We start from the raw sequence: 24,984 nt of genomic DNA, 5'->3' as shown, positions 1-24,984 counted from the left end.
GGTTTCATCTTCTCATTTATTCTCTTTGAGCTGTTCAACATTCATAAAAACAGCCTTTCTAAGTAGGGTAAATGCCAGTGTCTCTTTCCACAGAGACGTACATTACAGGCATACAGTACACCCTCATAGGAATATGGCTGAACACACACACGTCCTTCAGTCATCGCATCGCTCAGTGTCCCCCCCCCCCCATCTCTCCCTCCATTCCAGTCCAACCTCCCCTCCTCCTCCAGTATCCCACAATGCCTCAGCATGTCATGCGGGCCACTCCAAACTCCAGGCTGACCACAGCGGGCTCCACCTTAGCCCCGTATGTCCCCTGCAGGTCTCCGTAGCTCTCCTTGCGCTCTGAACCGCTGCTTCCCTCTACTGTCCGCTCTGTGTCACTGCAGCATTTTTTTGCCTCCTCTCCCACCTCCTCCTGATGCTGCACCTCCTTGAGGCTGAGGGGGGCTCCCAGGATGAGGGAGTGGGGCCGTGTGTGGTTAAGGAGGGTGCGTTGGTCTTTAGGGGGGGCCTGGGGGTCTGGGGTGGGGGGGGCTGATGCCATGCTTCTGTAGTCTCTGGAGGAACAGAGAGAAGACAGGGTTAAATTAGGTCATGAGAGAGAGGGTGAGAGAGGGGGAGAGAGGGTGAGAGAGGGTGAGAGAGGGTGAGAGAGGGGGGGAGAAGGGGGAGAAGGGGGGAGAGGGGGAGAGGGGGGGGAGAGCGCTAGAGAGAGTGAGAACAAGGATTGTACTCACAGCCTCCAGTTTCATTATTGTGTCTTCCAGTTGGCGGTTGCTCTCTTTCAGGGCGAGAACGTTTTTCAGGACAGACTGACGGGGGTGCATGGAACGATCAAACTGGTGGTACATATTCCTCCAGAACCTGACAGGGGGGGGGGGATGAGAGTGAGAGAAATTAGGAACATTAAGGAGTAACATTCACGTGAGGTTGTAGGGCAGGGTTGATGAGAGAGATGGAGGAGAACAAAGAGCGAAAGAGAGAGAGAAGAAAGAGAGAGGAGAGAGAGAAGAAAGAGAGAGGAGAGGGAGAAAAAAGAGAGAGGAGAGGGAGAAAAAAGAGAGAGGAGAGGGAGAAGAAAGAGAGAGGAGAGAGAGAAGAAAGAGAGAGGAGAGGGAGAAGAAAGAGAGAGGAGAGGGAGAAGAAAGAGAGAGGAGAGGGAGAAGAAAGAGAGAGGAGAGGGAGAAGAAAGAGAGAGGAGAGGGAGAAAAAAGAGAGAGGAGAGGGAGAAGAAAGAGAGAGGAGAGGGAGAAGAAAGAGAGAGGAGAGGGAGAAGAAAGAGAGAGGAGAGGGAGAAAAAAGAGAGAGGAGAGGGAGAAGAAAGAGAGAGGAGAGGGAGAAGAAAGAGAGAGGAGAGGGAGAAGAAAGAGAGGAGAGGGAGAAGAAAGAGAGAGGAGAGGGAGAAAAAAGAGAGAGGAGAGGGAGAAGAAAGAGAGAGGAGAGGGAGAAGAAAGAGAGAGGAGAGGGAGAAGAAAGAGAGAGGAGAGGGAGAAGAAAGAGAGAGGAGAGGGAGAAGAAAGAGAGAGGAGAGGGAGAAGAAAGAGAGAGGAGAGGGAGAAGAAAGAGAGAGGAGAGGGAGAAGAAAGAGAGAGGAGAGGGAGAAGAAAGAGAGAGGAGAGGGAGAAGAAAGAGAGAGGAGAGGGAGAAGAAAGAGAGAGGAGAGGGAGAAGAAAGAGAGAGGAGGAGAGGAGTAACAAAGCTGGGGGAAGGACAGAGAAAGAGGACTAATGCTTAGGGTAGAGTGGATGAGATTGAAAGAGATAAGGAGAGAGAGCGAGATGAGGTAAACAACTAGATCTTACTTGAGGTGGCAGGGCAGGGTGGAGGGTTCTAGGACAGGGTGTGTCTCTGCGTAGGTGTGGCAGTAGGCGGGGTTTAGGTAGTTCTGCCCCTCACTCAACAGAAACGCCCACAGAGAGTGAGTCCTGTCTTTGAGTCTGGTGGGAGAAGAGAGTGTTTAATATGTATACTGTGTGTGTGTGTGTGTGTGTGTGTGTGTGTGTGTGTGTGTGTGTGTGTGTGTGTGTGTGTGTGTGTGTGTGTGAGTGAGTGAGTGAGTGTGTGAGTGAGTGTGTACGTGAGTGAATGTGTGTGTGTGCGTACGTGAGTGTGAGTGTGTGAGTGTGTGTGTGTGTGTGAGCGTACGTGAGTGTGTGAGTGAGTGTGTGAGTGCGTGAGTGTGTGAGTGTACGTGAGTGTGTGAGTGTGTGTGTGTTACTCACTGCAGCTCTTCTCTCCGCCTCTGGTTGTTGGCCAGGAAGTTCCCGTACTGACAGGAGTGAACATGTTCATGGATCTGCAGCAGCAGCCACTCATTGAACTCAAACGCCTGAGGAAGAGTAGGCATCATCACCATCATCACTCATGGCTGCTGTGGGGTATTCTGAGTATTCTGGCACACACACCTACCTGGGGGAACTGTTCTGTGAGCTGCCACACACACTCCAGGAACTGTGTGAAGACGGGGGACACCTCCTTGGGGTCTCCATCCAACTGGTCACATCTGTCTGCAAACTTGTGTCCAAATGAGATCCAGTCTTTCTCTATGAGGACCTGAACCACAGAGAGAGAGAACAGTTTTTATGGCATGGTATTCCTTTTACCCATATCTACAGGCATAGGGAAGTTGTGTTGTGTCCTACCATGAAGCCGTTGATGGTGCGGCAGTACACAGACCTACCATGAAGCCTTTGATGGTACTGTAGTACACAGACCTACCATGAAGCCGTTGATGGTGCGGCAGTACACAGACCTACCATGAAGCCTTTGATGGTACTGTAGTACACAGACCTACCATGAAGCCGTTGATGGTGCGGTAGTACACAGACCTACCATGAAGCCGTTGATGGTACTGTAGTACACAGACCTACCATGAAGTCTGATGGTACTGTAGTACACAGACCTACCATGAAGTCGTTGATGGTGCGGCAGTACACAGACCTACCATGAAGCCGTTGATGGTACTGTAGTACACAGGCCTACCATGAAGCCGTTGATGGTGCGGCAGTACACAGACCTACCATGAAGCCGTTGATGGTGCGGCAGTACAGAGACCTACCATGAAGCCGTTGATGGTACAGTAGTACACAGACCTACCATGAAGCCGTTGATGGTGCGGTAGTACACAGACCTACCATGAAGCCTTTGATGGTGCGGTAGTACACAGACCTACCATGAAGCCGTTGATGGTACAGTAGTACACAGATCTACCATGAAGCCTTTGATGGTGCGGCAGTACACAGACCTACCATGAAGCCGTTGATGGTACTGTAGTACACAGACCTACCATGAAGCCGTTGATGGTGCGGCAGTACACAGACCTACCATGAAGCCTTTGATGGTGCGGCAGTACACAGACCTACCATGAAGCCGTTGATGGTACTGTAGTACACAGACCTACCATGAAGCCGTTGATGGTACAGTAGTACACAGACCTACCATGAAGCCTTTGATGGTGCGGCAGTACACAGACCTACCATGAAGCCGTTGATGGTACTGTAGTACACAGACCTACCATGAAGCCGTTGATGGTACTGTAGTACACAGACCTACCATGAAGCCTTTGATGGTACTGTAGTACACAGACCTACCATGAAGCCGTTGATGGTGCGGCAAATACACAGACCTACCATGAAGCCGTTGATGGTGCGGTAGTACACAGACCTACCATGAAGCCTTTGATGGTGCGGTAGTACACAGACCTACCATGAAGCCTTTGATGGTGCGGCAGTACACAGACCTACCATGAAGCCTTTGATGGTGCGGCAGTACACAGACCTACCATGAAGCCGTTGATGGTACTGTAGTACCCAGACCTACCATGAAGCCTTTGATGGTGCGGTAGTAGGGGTCCATGAGCAGAGCTCCCAGAGAGCAGACCTGGGCTGTCCGATCCCAGCCGTCTGAACAGTGGACCAACACACTGGCTCCTTCTACTGTTACTGCCTATGGAGGGAGGAGGGGAGAGGAGAGAGGTTTGTGACCTGTTACCACAAGAAAAGGGCAACCAGTGAAGAACAAACACCATTGTAAATACAACACATTAAGTTTATTTATTTTCCCTTTTGTACTTAACTATTTGCACATCGTTACAACACTGTAGATAGACATACTATGGAAGTGTGATAGATGCTAAATTGTAATTACTTTGCCACCGTGGCCTATTTATTGCCTTACCTCCCTTAACAAACCTCATTTGCACACACTGTATATATATTTTTCTACTGTATTATTGAATGTATGTTTTGTTCATTCCATGTGTATCTCTGTGTTGTTGTTTGTGTCGCACTGCTTTGCTTTATCTTGGCCAGGTCTCAGTTGTAAATGAGAACTTGTTCTCAACTGGCCTACCTGGTTAAAAAAAGGTGAAATAAAAAATAAATAAAACAATATTACATTTGAAATGTCTATTCCTTTGTAACTTGTGTGAGGGTAATGTTTTCTGTCATTTTTGTATTATCTATTTCACTTGTTATGGCAATGTTAACATATGTTTCCCAGGCCTATAAAGCCCCTTGAACTGAATTGTGAGAGTGAAAGGTTAATCACTTCCCTTAACATTATCAAAACATGGAACAGATGTTGGATGCAGTCCAGGGAAGACATTCCAACATCAGTGGGACTAACTAGAGCAGAAGGGTGCTGGGACTAACTAGAGCAGAAGGGTGCTGGACTAACTAGAGCAGAAGGGTGCTGGGACTAACTAGAGCAGAAGGGTGCTGGGACTAACTAGAGCAGAAGGGTGCTGGGACTAAATAGAGCAGAAGGGTGCGGGACTAACTAGAGCAGAAGGGTGCGGGACTAACTAGAGCAGAAGAGCAGAAGGGGGCTGGGACTAACTAGAGCTGAAGAGCAGAAGGGGGCGGGACTAACTCGATCTGAAGAGCAGAAGGGGGCGGGACTAACGATCTGAAGAGCAGAAGGGGCGGGACTAACGATCTGAAGAGCAGAAGGGGGCGGGACTAACGATCTGAAGAGCAGAAGGGGGCGGGACTAACTCGATCTGAAGAGCAGAAGGGGGTTGGAGGCCCGGGGCCTTACCTTGGTGAGGAAGATGGCTGCGTCTACCACAGCTTTGACGTGTCGTAGCCAACCAGAGCTCTCCAAGCCCAGCAGGTAGTCATTCACTGACAGAGAACGTGTTCCCACCACTAAGAGAGAGAGAGAGGTAGAGGGAGTCTGAGTGTCTGTCTGTGCTGAGTGAGTGAGTGAGTGAGTGAGTGAGTGAGTGAGTGAGTGAGTTTGAGCGTAACTAACCTTCCAGTAGTTTCTGTAGGCTGGTCCTCATCACGTGGATGTTCTCGATCCCCACAAACTGAAAGCGGATGTTGGAGTAGTTATCTTCATTCTCATAGCCTTTACCAGCTGCTCTGTTGGCCATGGCATTCAACTGCAGAGAGGGAGGAAGATTAACACAAACAGAGGGACTGAGAATGTCCGCATACTTCTGGCGGAGGAGATAGCCAGCCATGTCGAGATTGGGTACCTTGGGCCTGGTATCCATGACGTAGACAAATCGGCTGTTGTGATTGGCTTTGCTGATGGCCTGCAGCATGCTCTCATCCTCCAGGCATCGCGCGCTAAACCCAGAGAGAGGCTGGCTGCACCGACACACCGCTGCCTGCAGGGGGCAGAGACGAGCATGCAGATTAGGCCACACATACCTGATGATGTTTTAGGGATTATGTCACAGGAGGTTGGTGGCACCTTAATTGGGGAGGACAGGCTTGTGGTAATGCCTGGAATGGAATCAGTGGAATGATATTAAATACATCAAACACATGGTCTCCAGAAGTTTGGTGCCATTCCATGTGCTCTGTTCTGGACATTATTATGAGTCGTCCTCCCACCAGCAGCCTCCACTGGGTTATATGTAGGTTTGGGATGTAGGGAAGATGTTAGGAGGATGCTGGGTAAGATGTTAGGAGGAAGCTGGGTAAGGTAAGGGTTAGGAGGATGCTGGGTAAGGTAAGGGTTAGGAGGATGCTGGGTAAGGGTTAGGAGGAAGCTGGGTAAGGGTTAGGAGGATGCTGGGTAAGGTTAGGAGGAAGCTGGGTAAGGGTTAGGAGGAAGCTGGGTAAGGGTTAGGAGGATGCTGGGTAAGGGTTAGGAGGATGCTGGGTAAGGTTAGGGTTAGGAGGAAGCTGGGTAAGGGTTAGGAGGAAGCTGGGTAAGGGTTAGGAGGAAGCTGGGTAAGGAGGAAGCTGGGTAAGGGTTAGGAGGAAGCTGGGTAAGGTAAGGGTTAGGAGGAAGCTGGGTAAGGTAAGGGTTAGGAGGAAGCTGGGTAAGGAGGAAGCTGGGTAAGGAGGAAGCTGGGTAAGGAGGAAGCTGGGTAAGGAGGAAGCTGGGTAAGGTAAGGGTTAGGAGGAAGCTGGGTAAGGGTTAGGAGGAAGCTGGGTAAGGGTTAGGTGTTACCTTCTTCTCCTGGTAGAAGTATGTGAGGACAGGGAAGCGTCCTTTGCTCCTGAACTTGGAGCTGCCGACGATGATGGGCTTACTGGCTGTGATGGGCACATACAGGTCCCTGGGATACGTCTCACATATCTACAACACAACGAGAGGGAATATTACATAGGACAGGTTGTAAAACATCCAATCAATACTATTCCATTAGATCTGCAGACACCAAAGGTTTGTTTCTGGACAGGGCCAACGCCTAACATTTACTATTGATAGACCCCCCACCTTATAGTTCCTGTTGACATCAGTGAGCTGCCATTGATCGCAGGGGACACCCATCCTCTCAAACTCTGCACCCAGGTCAATGAGCTGCCAGCCCTCCTCTCTCTGCTGCTCGTTCTGCTTGGGGTTGTAAGAGAACGCATAGAGCTCCTCATAGGATGCTAGGAAGGGAGAGAGAGATGGAGAAGAGAGGAGGTGGTAGAGGATAGATGGAGAAGGGGGAGGGAGAGAGAGAGGAGGGAGGGAGGGGTGGGAGAGAGGAGGGAGGGAGGGGTGGGAGAGAAGAGGGAAGAGGAAAGAGAGGGAGGGAGAGGAGAAGGGGAGAGAGAGAGAAAATATGAACATTCTTTTGAACCTTCACTTGACTCAAGCATCCTGCACACACTCAAAGACAGAGACCCAGACACACATTAGGTACCTGGTCGTAGCAGTCTGAGCAGTGAGCTGTAGATGTCGTGACAGTCTCTCTCTCTCTGGACCACAAAGTGGACCACTCGGAAGTTACGACACTGGATGACCAGAGGACAACCGCTGGTGGTCAACGACAGCTTCTCCACTGACCCGATGTGGTGGTGCAGGATCTGGAGGGGAACATCAAACAGACATGACACCTGATAGACTGATCATGGCACCTGGTAGACTGATCATGGCACCTGATAGACTGATCATGGCACCTGGTAGACTGATCATGGCACCTGATAGACTGATCATGGCACCTGGTAGACTGATCATGGCACCTGATAGACTGATCATGGCACCTGGTAGACTGATCATGGCACCTGGTAGACTGATCATGGCACCTGGTAGACTGATCATGGCACCTGGTAGACTGATCATGGCACCTGATAGACTGACCATGACACCTGGCCTATATACTGATCATGGCACCTGATAGACTGATCATGGCACCTGGTAGACTGATCATGGCACCTGGCCTATATACTGATCATGGCACCTGGCCTATATACTGATCATGGCACCTGATATACTGATCATGGCACCTGATAGACTGACCATGGCACCTGGCCTATATACTGATCATGGCACCTGGTAGACTGACCATGGCACCTGGCCTATATACTGATCATGGCACCTGGCCTATATACTGATCATGGCACCTGATATACTGATCATGGCACCTGATAGACTGACCATGGCACCTGGCCTATATACTGATCATGGCACCTGGTAGACTGACCATGGCACCTGGCCTATATACTGATCATGACACCTGGCCTATATACTGATCATGACACCTGATAGACTGATCATGGCACCTGATAGACTGATCATGGCACCTGATAGACAGATCATGGCACCTGGCCTATATACTGATCATGGCACCTGATATACTGATCATGGCACCTGGCCTATATACTGATCATGGCACCTGGCCTATATACTGATCATGGCACCTGATAGACTGATCATGACACCTGATAGACTGATCATGGCACCTGATAGACAGATCATGACACCTGGCCTATATACTGATCATGGCACCTAGTAGACTGATCATGGCACCTGATAGACTGATCATGGCACCTGATAGACTGACCATGGCACCTGATAGACTGATCATGGCACCTGATAGACTGACCATGGCACCTGATAGACTGACCATGGCACCTGATAGACTGACCATGGCACCTGATAGACTGACCATGGCACCTGGTAGACTGACCATGGCACCTGATAGACTGATCATGGCACCTGATAGACTGACCATGGCACCTGGCCTATATACTGATCATGGCACCTAGTAGACTGATCATGGCACCTGATAGACTGACCATGGCACCTGATAGACTGACCATGGCACCTGATAGACTGATCATGGCACCTGATAGACTGACCATGGCACCTGATAGACTGACCATGGCACCTGATAGACTGACCATGGCACCTGATAGACTGACCATGGCACCTGGTAGACTGACCATGGCACCTGATAGACTGACCATGGCACCTGATAGACTGACCATGGCACCTGGCCTATATACTGATCATGGCACCTGATAGACTGACCATGGCACCTGATAGACTGACCATGGCACCTGGCCTATATACTGATCATGGCACCTAGTAGACTGATCATGGCACCTGATAGACTGATCATGACACCTGGCCTATATACTGATCATGGCACCTAGTAGACTGATCATGGCACCTGATAGACTGACCATGGCACCTGATAGACTGATCATGGCACCTGGTAGACTGATCATGGCACCTGATAGACTGACCATGACACCTGATAGACTGACCATGACACCTGATAGACTGACCATGACACCTGATAGACTGACCATGGCACCTGGCCTATATACTGATCATGGCACCTGGCCTATATACTGATCATGGCACCTGATATACTGATCATGGCACCTGATAGACTGATCATGGCACCTGGCCTATATACTGATCATGGCACCTGGCCTATATACTGATCATGGCACCTGATAGACTGATCATGGCACCTGGCCTATATACTGATCATGGCACCTGATAGACTGATCATGGCACCTGGCCTATATACTGATCATGGCACCTGGCCTATATACTGATCATGGCACCTGGCCTATATACTGATCATGGCACCTGGCCTATATACTGGACATGTTCAGTCTGATGTCATTTATACAGGTGGAAAAATTTAATTTTATTCTCTCTCTATTGAACATCACACACACACCCACCCACACACACACCACACACACCCACACACCACACATACATCACAATCAGCATAGATCATCATATATATCTTTCTGTATGCCAGCAGTGTGTGAATGCATATTAGATAACCCACAACTCTATTGGGACTTTAATCCTGGGACGTTATTCAAATGTGCATTCATCAGCATAGTTAATCACTAGCAGAACATTCCAGCACAGGCGGAGGTGTGTGTGAGACGAGTGAAAGTGGTGTTGGGGGGGAAAAACATACAACATTATAAAATTCATGTACACAAACCACAAATGTGCCGTTATTATGTGAAAAACAAAAACAGATTTCCTCAGTGCTGGGGGGGGGTGCAGCTTAAGCCCCACCCTCATCAACACTTAACTACGAATTGACAAGGGCACGAGAACAGTGTGCAGCACCAGGCATCACCCTAGGTGAATTCACCAATTTGTAAGTCGCTCTGGATAAGAGCGTCTGCTAAATGACTTAAATGTAAATGTAAATGTACTAGAATCTGAAGTCTCATGTCTACTGTAATGTTTACTGTTAATTTCCGATTGTTTATTTCCCTTTTGTTTATCCATTTCACTTGCTTTGGCAATGTAAACATGTGTCCCATGCCAATAAAGCCCCATGGGGAGAGAGAGGAGAGACTTAAAATGCTGGCTGATAGCCAGCTACCAAATTAACTCCTATACACATACCTTCCCTGTGCTCAACAGTAGAAGAGGAAGGAATTGTGTAGGAACTTTGGCAGCAGTTTCTCTGCTGAAATCAGACTAACTTCATAGACCAGAGAAGTGACTGAAAGCCCTGAAGAACCGACTTGCGTTCCAGGCTCCAGCCCAGCACCAACTAACACACCTGATTCAGCTGCTCAAACTAGGCCATTCCTACTTCCTCTCCTTGATCTCTCCCTCCTTCCCTTTCCACCAAGCCCTGTCAACAGGTTACTAAGGCGACGGGCGACAAGGCTGGGCCGGCAGGTTATTGTAGCAACAGTTGTCACGTGAGGAAGGCTGAACCCGGTTACCAAGGTGTCTCAACAGTAATTCTCTTTCACCGCTAGACAGACAACAATACACCTACACACCCATGTATCAAAGTACACTGTAGATGTGTGTGTCAAGCAGGAGATAAAGGAAGTCCTACATTCTGAACTCAGAGCTGTGTGTGAGATAAGGTGTGTTCTGAATACCGGTCCTTCTTACCCAGATCTCCTGGGCGGCGTCGGCATTACTCTCCACGAAGATGAGGTGTGTAGCCGTCAGGTGCAGCGTCCCGCTGGTCGACTTGTTACTGAAACGGTCCAACAGACGCACCTGCTCCACCTGCACACACACACACACACACACGTAAACAACGGTTAGAACCCAGGTAAACAATGACCGCCACCCACACACCCAGGTAAACAATGACCCCTACCCACACACACAGGTAAACAATGACCCCTACCCCCACACACACACACACACACAGGTAAACAATGACCCCTACCCACACACACACACACACACAGGTAAACAATGACCCCTACCCCACACACACACACACACACACACAGGTAAACAATGACCCCTACCCACACACACACACACACCCAGGTAAACAATGACCCCTACCAACACACACACACAGGTAAACAACGGTTAGAACCCAGGTAAACAATGACCCCTACCCACACACACACCCAGGTAAACATTGACCCCTACCCACACACACACAGGTAAACAATGACCCCTACCCACACACACGCACACACAGGTAAACAATGACCCCTACCCAAACACACACAAATGAAATAGGATACGCAGCTGTCTATCTATATAGATGTGTCAGACACAGTACTTGTTGTCAGTTATACAACAAGCAGAGCATTTACCATTTTAGCCAGAAAGAAAGGCTGCCAATTCTAATTACAGCTGTATATATAGAAGAGCTCTGGAGTGGCTGAGTGTCATTTGTTAATGGAATTTCAATAAACTTCCCTCAGCTCATCTCAGCTCCCACACATGAACGCACTGTTAATCTCTCCCTCTCCTCCTCTCCTCCTCTCGACCTCTCTCACTCAAACACATAGATCCAATTTTTAGCTGTCCCTATTTTTCATTTATTTAACTAGGCAAAAATGACGGCAAAAGGCCCCCTGTGGGGACGGGGAATGAGATAAAAAAAATAGTTTTTTAAGTAAGACAAAACTGACAACACAGACCGAAGTTACTAGCAACAGCACAAATACAACAGCAAACAAACTGTGGCTGTGTGTGTGTGTGTGTGTGTGTGTGGTGTGTGGTGTGGGGGGTGTGTGTGTGGTGTGTGTGTGTGTGGTGTGTGGGGGGGTGTGGTGTGGGGGGTGTGGTGTGTGTGCAGGCATGTGTAAAGTAAAACATGCTTCATTACGTAAGACAACGCAAACTAGTGACATCGGGTGACAACTACATATCTCAACAACCTGTTCCTCTATTTGTCCTTTGACCTCCTCCAGGGACACCAGGACCTGTAGTTGTAGGTTGGCTGGGAGGGAGTTCCAGACCAAGGGGCTGAGTAATGAAAGGACCTGTAGTTGTAGGTTGGCTGGGAGGGAGTTCCAGACCAAGGGGCTGAGTAATGAAAGGACCTGTAGTTGTAGGTTGGCTGGGAGGGAATTCCAGACCAGGGGGCTGAGTAATGAAAGGACCTGTAGTTGTAGGTTGGCTGGGAGGGAGGGAGTTCCAGACCAGGGGGCCGAGTAATGAAAGGACCTGTAGTTGTAGGTTGGCTGGGAGGGAGGGAGTTCCAGACCAGGGGGCTGAGTAATGAAAGGACCTGTAGTTGTAGTTGGCTAGGAATTCCAGACCTGAGTAATGAAAGGACCTGAAGGTTGGCAGAGTTCCAGGGGCTGAGTAATGAAAGGACCTGTAGTTGTAGGTTGGCTGGGAGGAGGGAGTTCCAGACCAGGGGGCTGAGTAATGAAAGGACCTGTAGTTGTAGGTTGGCTGGGAGGGGGAGTTCCAGACCAGGGGGCTGAGTAATGAAAGGACCTGTAGTTGTAGGTTGGCTGGGAGGGAGTTCCAGACCAGGGGGGAGTTCCAGACCAGGGGGCTGAGTAATGAAAGGACCTGTAGTTGTAGGTTGGCTGGGAGGGAGTTCCAGACCAAGGGGCTGAGTAATGAAAGGACCTGTAGTTGTAGGTTGGCTGGGAGGGAATTCCAGACCAGGGGGCTGAGTAATGAAAGGACCTGTAGTTGTAGGTTGGCTGGGAGGGAATTCCAGACCAGGGGGCCGAGTAATGAAAGGACCTGTAGTTGTAGGTTGCCTGGGAGGGAGTTCCAGACCAGGGGGCCGAGTAATGAAAGGACCTGTAGTTGTAGGTTGGCTGGGAGGGAGGGAGTTCCAGACCAGGGGGCCGAGTAATGAAAGGACCTGTAGTTGTAGGTTGGCTGGGAGGGAGTTCCAGACCAGGGGGCTGAGTAATGAAAGGACCTGTAGTTGTAGGTTGGCTGGGAGGGAGTTCCAGACCAGGGGGCTGAGTAATGAAAGGACCTGTAGTTGTAGGTTGGCTGGGAGGGAGGGAGTTCCAGACCAGGGGGCCGAGTAATGAAAGGACCTGTAGTTGTAGGTTGGCTGGGAGGGAGGGAGTTCCAGACCAAGGGGCCAAGTAATGAAAGGACCTGTAGTTGTAGGTTGGCTGGGAGGGAGTTCCAGACCAGGGGGCTGAGTAATGAAAGGACCTGTAGTTGTAGGTTGGCTGGGAGGGAGTTCCAGACCAGGGGGCTGAGTAATGAAAGGACCTGTAGTTGTAGGTTGGCTGGGAGGGAATTCCAGACCAGGGGGCTGAGTAATGAACGGACCTGTAGTTGTAGGTTGGCTGGGAGGGAGTTCCAGACCAGGGGGCTGAGTAATGAAAGGACCTGTAGTTGTAGGTTGGCTGGGAGGGAGGGAATTCCAGACCAGGGGGCTGAGTAATGAAAGGACCTGTAGTTGTAGGTTGGCTGGGAGGGAGTTCCAGACCAGGGGGCCGAGTAATGAAAGGACCTGTAGTTGTAGGTTGGCTGGGAGGGAGTTCCAGACCAGGGGGCCGAGTAATGAAAGGACCTGTAGTTGTAGGTTGGCTGCGAGGGAATTCCAGACCAGGGGGCTGAGTAATGAAAGGACCTGTCTCCATGCTCTGGTAACAGAACAGTTAGCATGAGATCTGAGCTTGTATGGCTTTTCTTTTCGAGCGAGAAGAAAGAATAGATACAATGGCCGTTTAAGAAAAATAAGAATGTAGCAGTGTTTGAGCCTGCGTGATGCTAGTGATGTCCACCCGACAGCACTGTTGAGATCACAGCTGTGAGTTCGACGTCTCTGACTGGTGACAAACGAAGGGCTACATGATACACAGAGTCAAGAGCCTGCAGCGTAGAGCTGGAGACTTGTACATAAGTAGTATCACCATAGTCTAACACAGAGAGGAAAAATACAACGAATCAACTCCTTTCAAGCAGTAAAGGAAAAACACAAGCCTTGTGCTGGTAATAAACCCAATACACAGCTTGTTCCTGACAAGCCTCTCTACATGGCTGGTGAAGCTCTTCTTCTACAAGCCTCTCTACATGGCTGGTGAAGCTCTTCTTCTACTTCTACAAGCCTCTCTACATGGCTGGTGAAGCTCTTCTTCTACTTCTACAAGCCTCTCTACATGGATGGTGAAGCTCTTCTTCTTCTACTTCGACAAGCCTCTCTACATGGCTGGTGAAGCTCTTCTTCTACAAGCCTCTCTACATGGCTGGTGAAGCTCTTCTTCTACTTCTACAAGCCTCTCTACATGGCTGGTGAAGCTCTTCTTCTTCTACTTCTACAAGCCTCTCTACATGGCTGGTGAAGCTCTTCTTCTTCTACTTCGACAAGCCTCTACATGGCTGGTGAAGCTCTTCTTCTACTTCGACAAGCCTCTCTACATGGCTGGTGAAGCTCTTCTTCTACAAGCCTCTCTACATGGCTGGTGAAGCTCTTCTTCTACAAGCCTCTCTACATGGCTGGTGAAGCTCTTCTTCTTCTACTTCGACAAGCCTCTACATGGCTGGTGAAGCTCTTCTTCTTCTACTTCTACAAGCCTCTCTACATGGCTGGTGAAGCTCCTCTTCTTCTACTTCTACAAGCCTCTCTACATGGCTGGTGAAGCTCTTCTTCTTCTACTTCGACAAGCCTCTCTACATGGCTGGTGAAGCTCTTCTTCTTCTACTTCGACAAGCCTCTCTACATGGCTGGTGAAGCTCTTCTACTTCGACAAGCCTCTCTACATGGCTGGTGAAGCTCTTCTTCTACAAGCCTCTCTACATGGCTGGTGAAGCTCTTCTTCTACAAGCCTCTCTACATGGCTGGTGAAGCTCTTCTTCTACTTCTACAAGCCTCTCTACATGGCTGGTGAAGCTCTTCTTCTACTTCGACAAGCCTCTCTACATGGCTGGTGAAGCTCTTCTTCTTCTACTTCGACAAGCCTCTACATGGCTGGTGAAGCTCTTCTTCTTCTACTTCGACAAGCCTCTCTACATGGCTGGTGAAGCTCTTCTTCTTCTACTTCGACAAGCCTCTCTACATGGCTGGTGAAGCTCTTCTTCTTCTACTTCGACAAGCCTCTACATGGCTGGTGAAGCACTTCTTCTTCTACTTCGACAAGCCTCTCTACATGGCTGGTGAAGCCCTTCTTCTACAAGCCTCTATATGGCTGGTGAAGCCCTTCTTCTACAAGCCTCTACATGGCTGGTGAAGCTCTTCTTCTACTTCTACAAGCCTCTCTACATAGCTGGTGAAGCCCTTCTTCTACAAGCCTCTACATGGCTGGTGAAGCCCTTCTTCTACAAGCCTCTACATGGCTGGTGAAGCTCTTCTTCTACAAGCCTCTACATGGCTGGTGAAGCTCTTCTTCTACAAGCCTCTCTACATGGCTGGTGAAGCTCTTCTTCTACAAGCCTCTCTACATGGCTGGTGAAGCTCTTCTTCTACAAGCCTCTACATGGCTGGTGAAGCCCTTCTTCTACAAGCCTCTACATGGCTGGTGAAGCTCTTCTTCTACTTCTACAAGCCTCTCTACATGGCTGGTGAAGCTCTTCTTCTACAAGCCTCTACATGGCTGGTGAAGCTCTTCTTCTACAAGCCTCTACATGGCTGGTGAAGCTCTTCTACTTCTACAAGCCTCTCTACGTGGCTGGTGAAGCTCTTCTTCTTCTACAAGCCTCTCTACGTGGCTGGTGAAGCTCTTCTTCTTCTACAAGCCTCTCTACGTGGCTGGTGAAGCTCTTCTTCTACAAGCCTCTCTACATGGCTGGTGAAGCTCTTCTACTTCTACAAGCCTCTCTACATGGCTGGTGAAGCTCTTCTTCTACAAGCCTCTCTACATGGCTGGTGAAGCTCTTCTTCTTCTACAAGCCTCTCTACATGGCTGGTGAAGCTCTTCTTCTACTTCGACAAGCCTCTCTACATGTCTGGTGAAGCTCTTCTTCTACTTCTACAAGCCTCTCTACATGGCTGGTGAAGCTCTTCTTCTACAAGCCTCTCTACATGGCTGGTGAAGCTCTTCTTCTTCTACAAGCCTCTCTACATGGCTGGTGAAGCTCTACTTCTCATCTGCCTAAACTCAGATTGTTGAATGGTTTTGACTTGCTCTATGGAATGTTCTTCCAATGTAGTAATTTCATGGTTTTAGTATTGGAAAATACCATGCACTTTGTATACCGCATTAGTATTGGAAAATACCTACTCGTTAACACTGCCACAGCTTGAACATCAGCAGAACATTGAGTCAGTGGGACCGGGGTAGTACACTGACAGCCTGGTTATTCATCTTGTAACCAGTCAAACTTAACTCTGTACCCTTTTCTCTTCACATCCTGTAGGTTGTCTCACCTTAATGACATCATTTAGAACCCTTGACTGAATATAGACAAATAGCCTATTCTCTCTCTTTGAAAAGGTCTCTCTCCGTCTCCCAGCAACCAGCGTGGCGCTAGGCAACTCCACAGGATGGCGATCAGTCAACTCAGTCAAGGACTGGCAGAAAACAGAAGAATAGGGTGTGTGTGTGTGTGTGTGTGTTTGTGTGTGTGTGTGTGTGTGTGTGTAGGCGAAAGGAGATGGAAAAAAGAGGATGAGGGAAGAAATGGCCTGAAGTCAAGCTGATGACTCGGTCTGTTCTGTTTACCATTTATCCTAATTTAATACATTATATTTCCTCGCTCCGGTCCGGATATTTGCATGATCCACTTTAGTGCAACCATGAACCAAATATCAGGGGTTGACTGTCTGTGTGCTTTAAGAGATCAAACAGAGTTCTGGGGGCAGAGTCCGAAATACCGCAGATGGGAAACACCCCTGCAGGCAACCCCTCCCACCCTTTCACCTGAACAAAACAACCACACCCTAGGAGTGTCAGTTCTGACAGACATACTTCTTTGTTTTGTTCAGGTGAAAGGGTGGGTGTGGTTGCAGGTGTCCCCTGTCTGCAGTCTTTTGGGGACTGCCCCCAGGATCATGTTGTACAGAGTATTGCCTACAACACTTTTACTGCAGCACCCAGAATAGTTTTTGCTATTGAATCACATTGGGGGGCATAAATTTGACCTTTGAACATGTTTAAAAACCCAAATGTAATGGAAATGTCACTTAAATATGAATCATTGACCCGGAAGTACTTTTTTTTATATAGTTGCTGAAAAATGACCCTCCAAAAAGGACTGAGTTGGCTCTTCAATCTGGATTTTCATTAAGCTACACCAACATGAAAGCTTTGAGCCTGAGAAAACTGTGGTTGTCACTCACTATAGCATGAAGAAAATACTGGACTGATTGGGCTCATTGACTCCAGTTGAAAAATAAATGCTGTGCTCATGGAATGGCTTGCTTTGAGCACTACTGAACAGAGCTATTTACATGTGTAAAATGAATGTCATATGCTGCATTTGCTACAGGCCTATTATTTACCTTTTAGTTGGTGACACTTTGATATCTTGATAATCTGCAGCTGTTTGAAGGACAATGGTGGCCCCATGATCCGTCACACTAAATGCATTACCAGGAATGCATTTTTGTCTAATAAATCTAATATTGTGTTTGAGCCAAGGAGGACAAACAGAATCACGAGGTGGGCTCGCTACAAAAACAGGTCACTGGCACATCACACAGTTATGAAGAGCCAAAGTGAGAGACAACCGAGCGTAAACCAAGAAGTTAATCTCCACTGAGTTACATAATAAAGTGTGTAAATTATCTATGTCCACAGTGGATTCACCGAGTCGCTCGCCCCTGTTCTGAATCAACCCCCAAAACGCAAGCCTAATAGACAATTCACTCATTCTAAAGACCATTCAACAGGCCATCCTAAAGACCATTCTATAGACCATCCTAAAGACCATTCTAAAGACGATCCTATAGACCATCCTAAAGACCATCCTATAGACCATTCTAAAGACCATCCTAAAGACCATTCTAAAGATGATCCTATAGACCATCCTAAAGACCATTCTATAGACCATCCTAAAGACCATTCTAAAGACGATCCTATAGACCATCCTAAAGACCATCCTATAGACCATTCTAAAGACCATTCTAAAGACCATCCTAAAGACCATTCTAAAGATGATCCTATAGACCATCCTAAAGACCATTCTAAAGACCATCCTAAAGACCATTCTAAAGACCATCCTATAGACCATTCTAAAGACCATTCTATAGACCATCCTAAAGACCATTCTATAGACCATCCTATAGACCATTCTAAAGACCATCCTAAAGACCATTCTATAGACCATTCTAAAGATGATCCTATAGACCATCCTAAAGACCATTCTAAAGACCATCCTATAGACCATTCTAAAGACCATTCTATAGACCATCCTAAAGACCATCCTAAAGACCATTCTATAGACCATCCTATAGACCATTCTATAGACCATCCTATAGACCATCCTAAAGACCATCCTATAGACCATCCTAAAGACCATTCTAAAGACCATCCTATAGACCATCCTAAAGACCATCCTAAAGACCATCCTAAAGACCATCCTATAGACCATCCTAAAGACCATCCTAAAGACCATCCTAAAGACCATCCTAAAGACCATCCTATAGACCATTCTAAAGACCATTCTATAGACCATCCTAAAGACCATCCTAAAGACCATCCTATTACAGGCAACATCCGCACTGAGGTAAAGGATAGAGCTGCCGCTTTCAAGGGGCGGGACTCTAACCCGGAAGCTTATAAAAAATCCCGATATGCCCTCCGACGAACCATCAAACAGGCAAAGCATCAATACAGGACTAAGATTGAATCATACTACACCGGCTCCGATGCTCGTCAGATGTGGCAGGACTTGCAAACTATTACAAAGGGAAGCACAACCAGTAGCTGCCCAGTGACACGAGCCTACCAGACAAGCTAAATAACTTCTATGCTCACGTTGAGGCAAGTAACAATGAAACATGCATGAGAGCATCAACTATCCTGGACGACTGTGTGATCACACTCTCCGCAGCCAATGTGAGTAAGACCTTTAAACAGGTCAACATTCATAAGGTCGCAGGGTCAGACAGATTACCAGGACGTGTACTGCAAGCATGCGCTGACCAACTGGCAAGTGTCTTCACTAACATTTTCAACCTGTCCCTGACTGAGTCTGTAATACCAACATGTTTCAAACAGACCACCATTGTCCCTGTGCCCAAGAACACTAACGTAACCTGCCTAAATAACAACCGACCCGTAGCACTCAAGTCTGTAGCCATGAAATGCTGGTCATGGCTCATATCAACACCATTATCCCAGAAACCATACACTCACTCCAATTTGCATACCGCACCAACAGATCCACAGATGATGTAATCTCTACTGCACTCCACACTGCCCTTTCACACCTGGACAAAAGGAACACCTATGTGAGAATGCTATTCATTGACTACAGCTCTGTGTTCAACACCATAGTGCCCTCTAAGCTCATCACTAAGCTAAGGACCCTGGGTCTAAACCCCTCCCTCTGGAAATGGATCATGAACTTCCTGAAGGGCCGCTCGCAGGTGGTGAGGGTAGGTAACAACACAGCCGCCAAGCTGATCCTCAACAAGGGGGCCCCTCAGCAGTCCGTGCTCAGTCCCCTCCTGTACTCCCTGTTCACTCATGACTGCAGGGCCAGGCACGACTTCAACACCATAATTAAGTTTGCTGATGACAACAGTGGTAGGCCTGATCACGGACAACGATGAGACAGCCTATAGGGAGGTCAGATACCTGACCGTGTGGTGCAAGGACAACAACCTCTCCCTCAACGTGATCAAGACAAAGGAGATGATTGTGGACTACTGGAAAAAGAGGACTGAGCACGCCCCCATTGCCATCAACGGGGCTGTAGTGGAGCAGGTTGAGAGCTTCAAGTTCCTTGGCGTCGACATCACCAACAAACTAACATGGTCCAAGCTAGAGGTCGACCGATTATGATTTTTCAACGCCGATACCGATTATTGGCGGACCAAAAATGCCAATGCCGATTAATCGGCAGATTTTTTAAAATATTTTTTATTTGAAATAATGACAATTACAACAATACTGAATGAACACTTATTTTAACTTAACATAATACATACATAAAATCCATTTAGCCTCAAATAAATAATGAAACATGTTCAATTTGGTTTTAATAATGCAAAAACAAAGTGTTGGAGAAGAAACTAAAAGTGCAATATGTGCCATGTAAGAAAGCTAACGTTTCAGTTCCTTGCTCAGAACATGAGAACATATGAAAGCTGGTGGTTCCTTTTAACATGAGTCTTCAATATTCCCAGGTAAGAAGTTTTAGGATGTAGTTATTATACGACTCTCTCTATACCATTTGCATTTCATTGACTATTGGACGTTCTTACAGGCACTTTAGTATTGCCAGTGTAACAGTATAGCTTCCGTCCCTCTCCTCGCCCCTACCTGGGCTCAAATCAGGAACACATCGACAACAGCCACCCTCGAAGCAGCGTTACCCATCGCTCCACAAAATCCGCGGCCCTTGCGGAGCAAGGGGAACAACTACTCCAAGTCTCAGAGCGAGTGACGTTTGAAACGCTATTAGCGCACGCCCCGCTAACTAGCTAGCCATTTCACATCAGTTACACCAGCCTAATCTCGGGAGTTGATAGGCTTGAAGTCAGCGCAATGGAAGAGCTGCTGGCAAAACTCACTAAAGTGCTGTTTGAATGAATGCTTACGAGCCTGCTGCTGCCCACCATCGCTCAGTCAGACTGCTCTAACAAATCATAGACGTAATTGTAACATAATAACACACAGAAATATGAGCCTTCGGTCATTAATATGGTCGAATCTGGAAACTATCATCTCTGGAAAAAAAAGTTCATTATTTCAGTGAAATACAGAACCGTTCCGTATTTTATCTAACGGGTGGCATCCATAAGTCTAAATATTCCTGTTACATTGCACAACCTTCAATGTTATGTCATAATTACGTAAAATTCTGTTGTAAATACCCTGACTCTGCGTGCAATGAACGCAAGAGAAGTGACACAATTTCACCTGGTTAATATTGCCTGCTACCCTGGATTTCTTTTAGCTAAATATGTAGGTTTAAAAATGTCATTCTGTGTATTGATTTTAAGAAAGGCATTGATGTTTATGGTTAGATACAGTCGTGCAACGATTGTGCTTTTTTCACAAATGCGCTTTTTAAATCATCCCCCGTTTGGCAAAGTTGGCTGTCTTTGTTAGGAAGAAAGTCTTCACACAGTTCACAACGAGCCAGACGGCCCAAACTGAGGAATATAACGTTACCCTCTGTTGAAAGAGAAGTGACACAATTTACATAGTTAAAAGACATTCATGTTAGCAGGCAATATTAACTAAATATGCAGGTTTAAAAATATATATTTGTGTATTGATTTTAAGAAAAACATCCATGCCTATGGTTAGGTGCACGTTGGAGCAACGACAGTTCTTTTTCGCGAATGTGAACCGTAACGATTATATGCAATGCAGGACACGCTAGATAAACTACTAATATCATCAACCATGTGTAGTTAACTAGTGATTATGATTGATTGATTGATTGTTTTTTTATAAGATAAATGTAATGCTAGCTAGCAACTTACTGCATTCGCGTAACAGGCAGGCTCCTCGTGGAGTGCAATGTAAGGCAGGTGGTTAGTGTTGGACTAGTTAACCATAAGGTTGCAAGATTGAATCCTCAAGCCATAAGACTCCTGAACAGTTTATCAAATGGCTATGCAGACTATTTGCATTGTGCTTCCCCCCTTCTACTCTCTGTCATTATCTATGCCTAGTCACTTTAATAACTCTACCTTCATGTACATATTACCTCAGTTACCTTGACACCGGTGCCCCCGCTCATGGACTCTGTACCAGTACCCCCTGTATATAGCACCTCGTTGTTATTTACTGCTGCTCTTCAATTATCTGTTATTCTTATCTCTTCTTTTTAAGCTGCATTGTTGGTTAAGGGCTTGTAAGTAAGCATTTCACTGTTGAAATCGGCCCATGTGACAAATAACGTTGTAGAGTACACCACTGCTGGCATCCTTAAGTGTTGATTCATGTTGGATAATCTTTGGATGCCGACAGCAGTCGCACCATTGGAAGACATAGCTTGGACTGTAGCCTACAAAAGCCTATTCCTGCTCTTTTCCCACAATCCATCAAACACATTTGGTGTGTCATCATAGTGGTCTCTGACTTGAGGTCAGACTCGCTCAGGTGGAACAAATTTAAACTTGCGCCTTTTTCCAATGCTGATTTGAATGCCATTTGTAATATTCATGTATGTAAACATACTGAATGATAATTGGATGCATTTTACCGCCGTATCATACTGTGCTATGATTGGTTAAGACCACCGAGATGGTTAGGACAAAGTCAGTTGATCATGGTTGGAGATACGTGAACATGCCAGTTATAGCTGGCTAATAAAGAGCTACGTTAAGAAATATCCTGTAGTACTGCATTTTATTATTTTGTACGAAACATCATTGACAACAGATTACTATAATTTGTTTTCATCCGCAAACATCCTTTATGAATTTAAAAGTAATCCTCTAGCTTTATAAAAGTATTTGTAATCCGATTACAATATCTTGCTGGTAACGTAACTGATTCGTTTATAAGAAAATGTAATCCCTTACATGTACCGGATTACATTGCTCCCCAACCCTGAACACACATTAGAAAGCTGGCTGGCTAACTAGCCACCCCTGCAACATTATCCTATATCTATTTGGAGACCACTGTCAACGCACCATTCGTTATTGCATAGCAAGTCATTATTGTTAGCTTGCTAACTACATAGCATGCATTTTAAATGTTTTTGCTGGGTGGTGGAAAATAGCTACGCAAGTTAGTTAACGTTAGCTTTCTTACCTTTGGCGTACGGATATGTTCCATTTCGCTGACAGCTGTCAGTGCAAGCAACGATATAAACAGTTGACCGGTGATATGACTCGCACATCGACTATCAAGGTGGAGCAAGCTGATGTTATTTGATTGTTTCTTTTTTACTCGCTACCGGCATTCGTTGAGCGTTCACGATTGTGTATGTTTTCAGTAGATGTTATAGCTATCAGCTCTTCACAGCACTTCCTGCTTGGGCGTACTTCTCCGCTACGGACTACAACCACAGCAGGCATTATGGGACATTAAGTTTCTAACCTGTAATTAGCAATGCCGCGTTCACAACAACTGAGAACTCGGAAAACTCCGACTTCAGACGTCAGTAAATTCAAAAGGGCAACTCAGGAAAAAAACTATTTCCGACTTCCGGTTATCCAACACGGAATTCTAACGTTTTTTTATTATTTTTTTTTTATTATCAACAAATCAATACATAAAGCACATGAGGGAACACAAGCATACATATATTACAAACAATGGACAATCGAGCTTGGGGGTACAATATTACATTACAATTACACAAGGACCTTAAGGGACATACATATACTTAGAATTCTTAACAGCTTTTTTGTTAGTAGGGCATATAACCGTCTTAAAATACAGTTCCATTTCTTTTTTTGTAGGGTACGAAAATGTGGTTTTCTGTTTGTAAATATACATTTGTGTAAATGAAATTTGGCCAAAAGAATAATGAAATTAATTACATAAAAATGTTTCAGCTTATTTATATTGTATGTAAAGAATCCAAACAGTACATCTCTCCACAATAGTGTACAATCTTCATAAATGTGTTCAATTATAAACCTACTGATGTCTTGCCACAGTTTTCTTATATGCATACAATGCCAAAAATGATGCAACACTGTTTCTGGGTGGTCATTACAAAAGGAGCAATTTGAGTTGATGTTTTCCTTAAACTTCTTCATATAGTGGTTGGCAGGATAATATTTATGAATAATTTTAAAGGAAACTTCCTTCATTTTGTTAACATGTAGGTATGTGTGTGGCAACATCCAAACCTTTTTCCAACAGATATTATCAATAAATCCATTCCAATAAGGCATGACATATGGTATAGATACAACATCCTGCTGAAACAAGGATCGTATCGCTCTGTTGTTGAATGGACCAAAAGAGAAACAAATCTTTCCTACTGATGAGTCAACAGGGTCAACAGAAGGTAGGCTCTGAGGGTCAGGTCTTGACACATTCCTGAATAACAGAGGGAATGGCATCTAAAACAATTGCAAAATCTTTAGGTGTTACAGGGACCTTGTAAAGTGATAAGAATTCCTTATAACTGAGTAAAAGACCCTCTGCATTAACCAGTTGGCTCACCAATAGGATATTATTTTGGAACCAATATTCTAAAAACAAAGAAGTATTTTTATACAATATATCCTTATTATTCCATATATAATATATTTGTGGAGAAAAATTGTGTTTATAAATTAAGGACCATGACATGAAAACCTGACGATGAAAAGCAGAAAGTTTCACTGGAACTCTGTCAATATTATAATTGCAAAACAACATGAAGTTAAGGCCACCAAAAGTAAAGAAGACATGATGAGGAATACAATTCCAGATAGAAGTGGGTCTTCTTAGGAATTGTTCTATCCAATTGATCTTAAAAGTATTATTTAAAGTAGTAAAGTCCAGAAAATTCAGTCCACCATTCTCATAAGTGCTCATTACAACAGTTTTCTCCAAAGAAAGTTGAAAAGCATCTGGTCTGTCTCCTTGCTTATTTTACTGTCAAGATATAAAGATAGAGCACCATATGTTAGTCTAGAGATACCTTCAGCCTTGGTTATTAGGACTCTACCTTTTAAAGATAAGTCCCTCTGTAACCACTGATTTAGCTTCTTCTGGGATTTTTAAATAAGAGGGTTAAAATTTAGTAAGCCTCTAGACTTCTGATCCTTTGTAATGGTTATGCCTAAATATGTAAGTTCTTATTTTACTGGAATACCATAATATGAAGGTGTCACAATCTTTGACAGCTATGAGTTCAGATTTATTAATGTTAAGATATAGACCAGACGCTTTGGAAAAGGATTGTAATCACATTGATCGATATGGGAATTTGGTTAGCGTCTTTCAGAGAAAGTGTAGTATCATCAGCCAGCTGGCTTATAATCATTTCTTTACCAACTATGGAAATACCTTGTACAGGACTATTATTTAAAGA

At 46.1% G+C, this 24,984-nt stretch overlaps 1 protein-coding gene across 1 annotated transcript; it reads right to left on the bottom strand.

Annotated features, from left to right (window-relative positions):
* LOC135517157 (myotubularin-related protein 6-like) lies at window positions 1-22,994 on the bottom strand. Its single transcript, XM_064941212.1, is given in 15 exon segments — window positions 1-536; window positions 538-563; window positions 744-870; window positions 1,809-1,943; window positions 2,229-2,335; window positions 2,416-2,559; window positions 3,826-3,951; window positions 5,047-5,156; window positions 5,263-5,395; window positions 5,492-5,626; window positions 6,421-6,549; window positions 6,691-6,848; window positions 7,106-7,268; window positions 10,588-10,707; window positions 22,761-22,994. Coding segments are annotated over 15 exon segments (1,926 nt in total). The 5' UTR covers window positions 22,785-22,994; the 3' UTR covers window positions 1-247.
* Window positions 22,995-24,984: the final 1,990 nt, after the last annotated feature.

Source organism: Oncorhynchus masou, chromosome 28 (assembly GCF_036934945.1).
Source record: "Oncorhynchus masou masou isolate Uvic2021 chromosome 28, UVic_Omas_1.1, whole genome shotgun sequence".
Classification (NCBI taxonomy): Eukaryota; Metazoa; Chordata; class Actinopteri; order Salmoniformes; family Salmonidae; genus Oncorhynchus; species Oncorhynchus masou.
The sequence above is the reverse complement of the archived record's forward strand: the minus strand, read 5'-3'. Positions and strand labels throughout refer to the sequence as shown.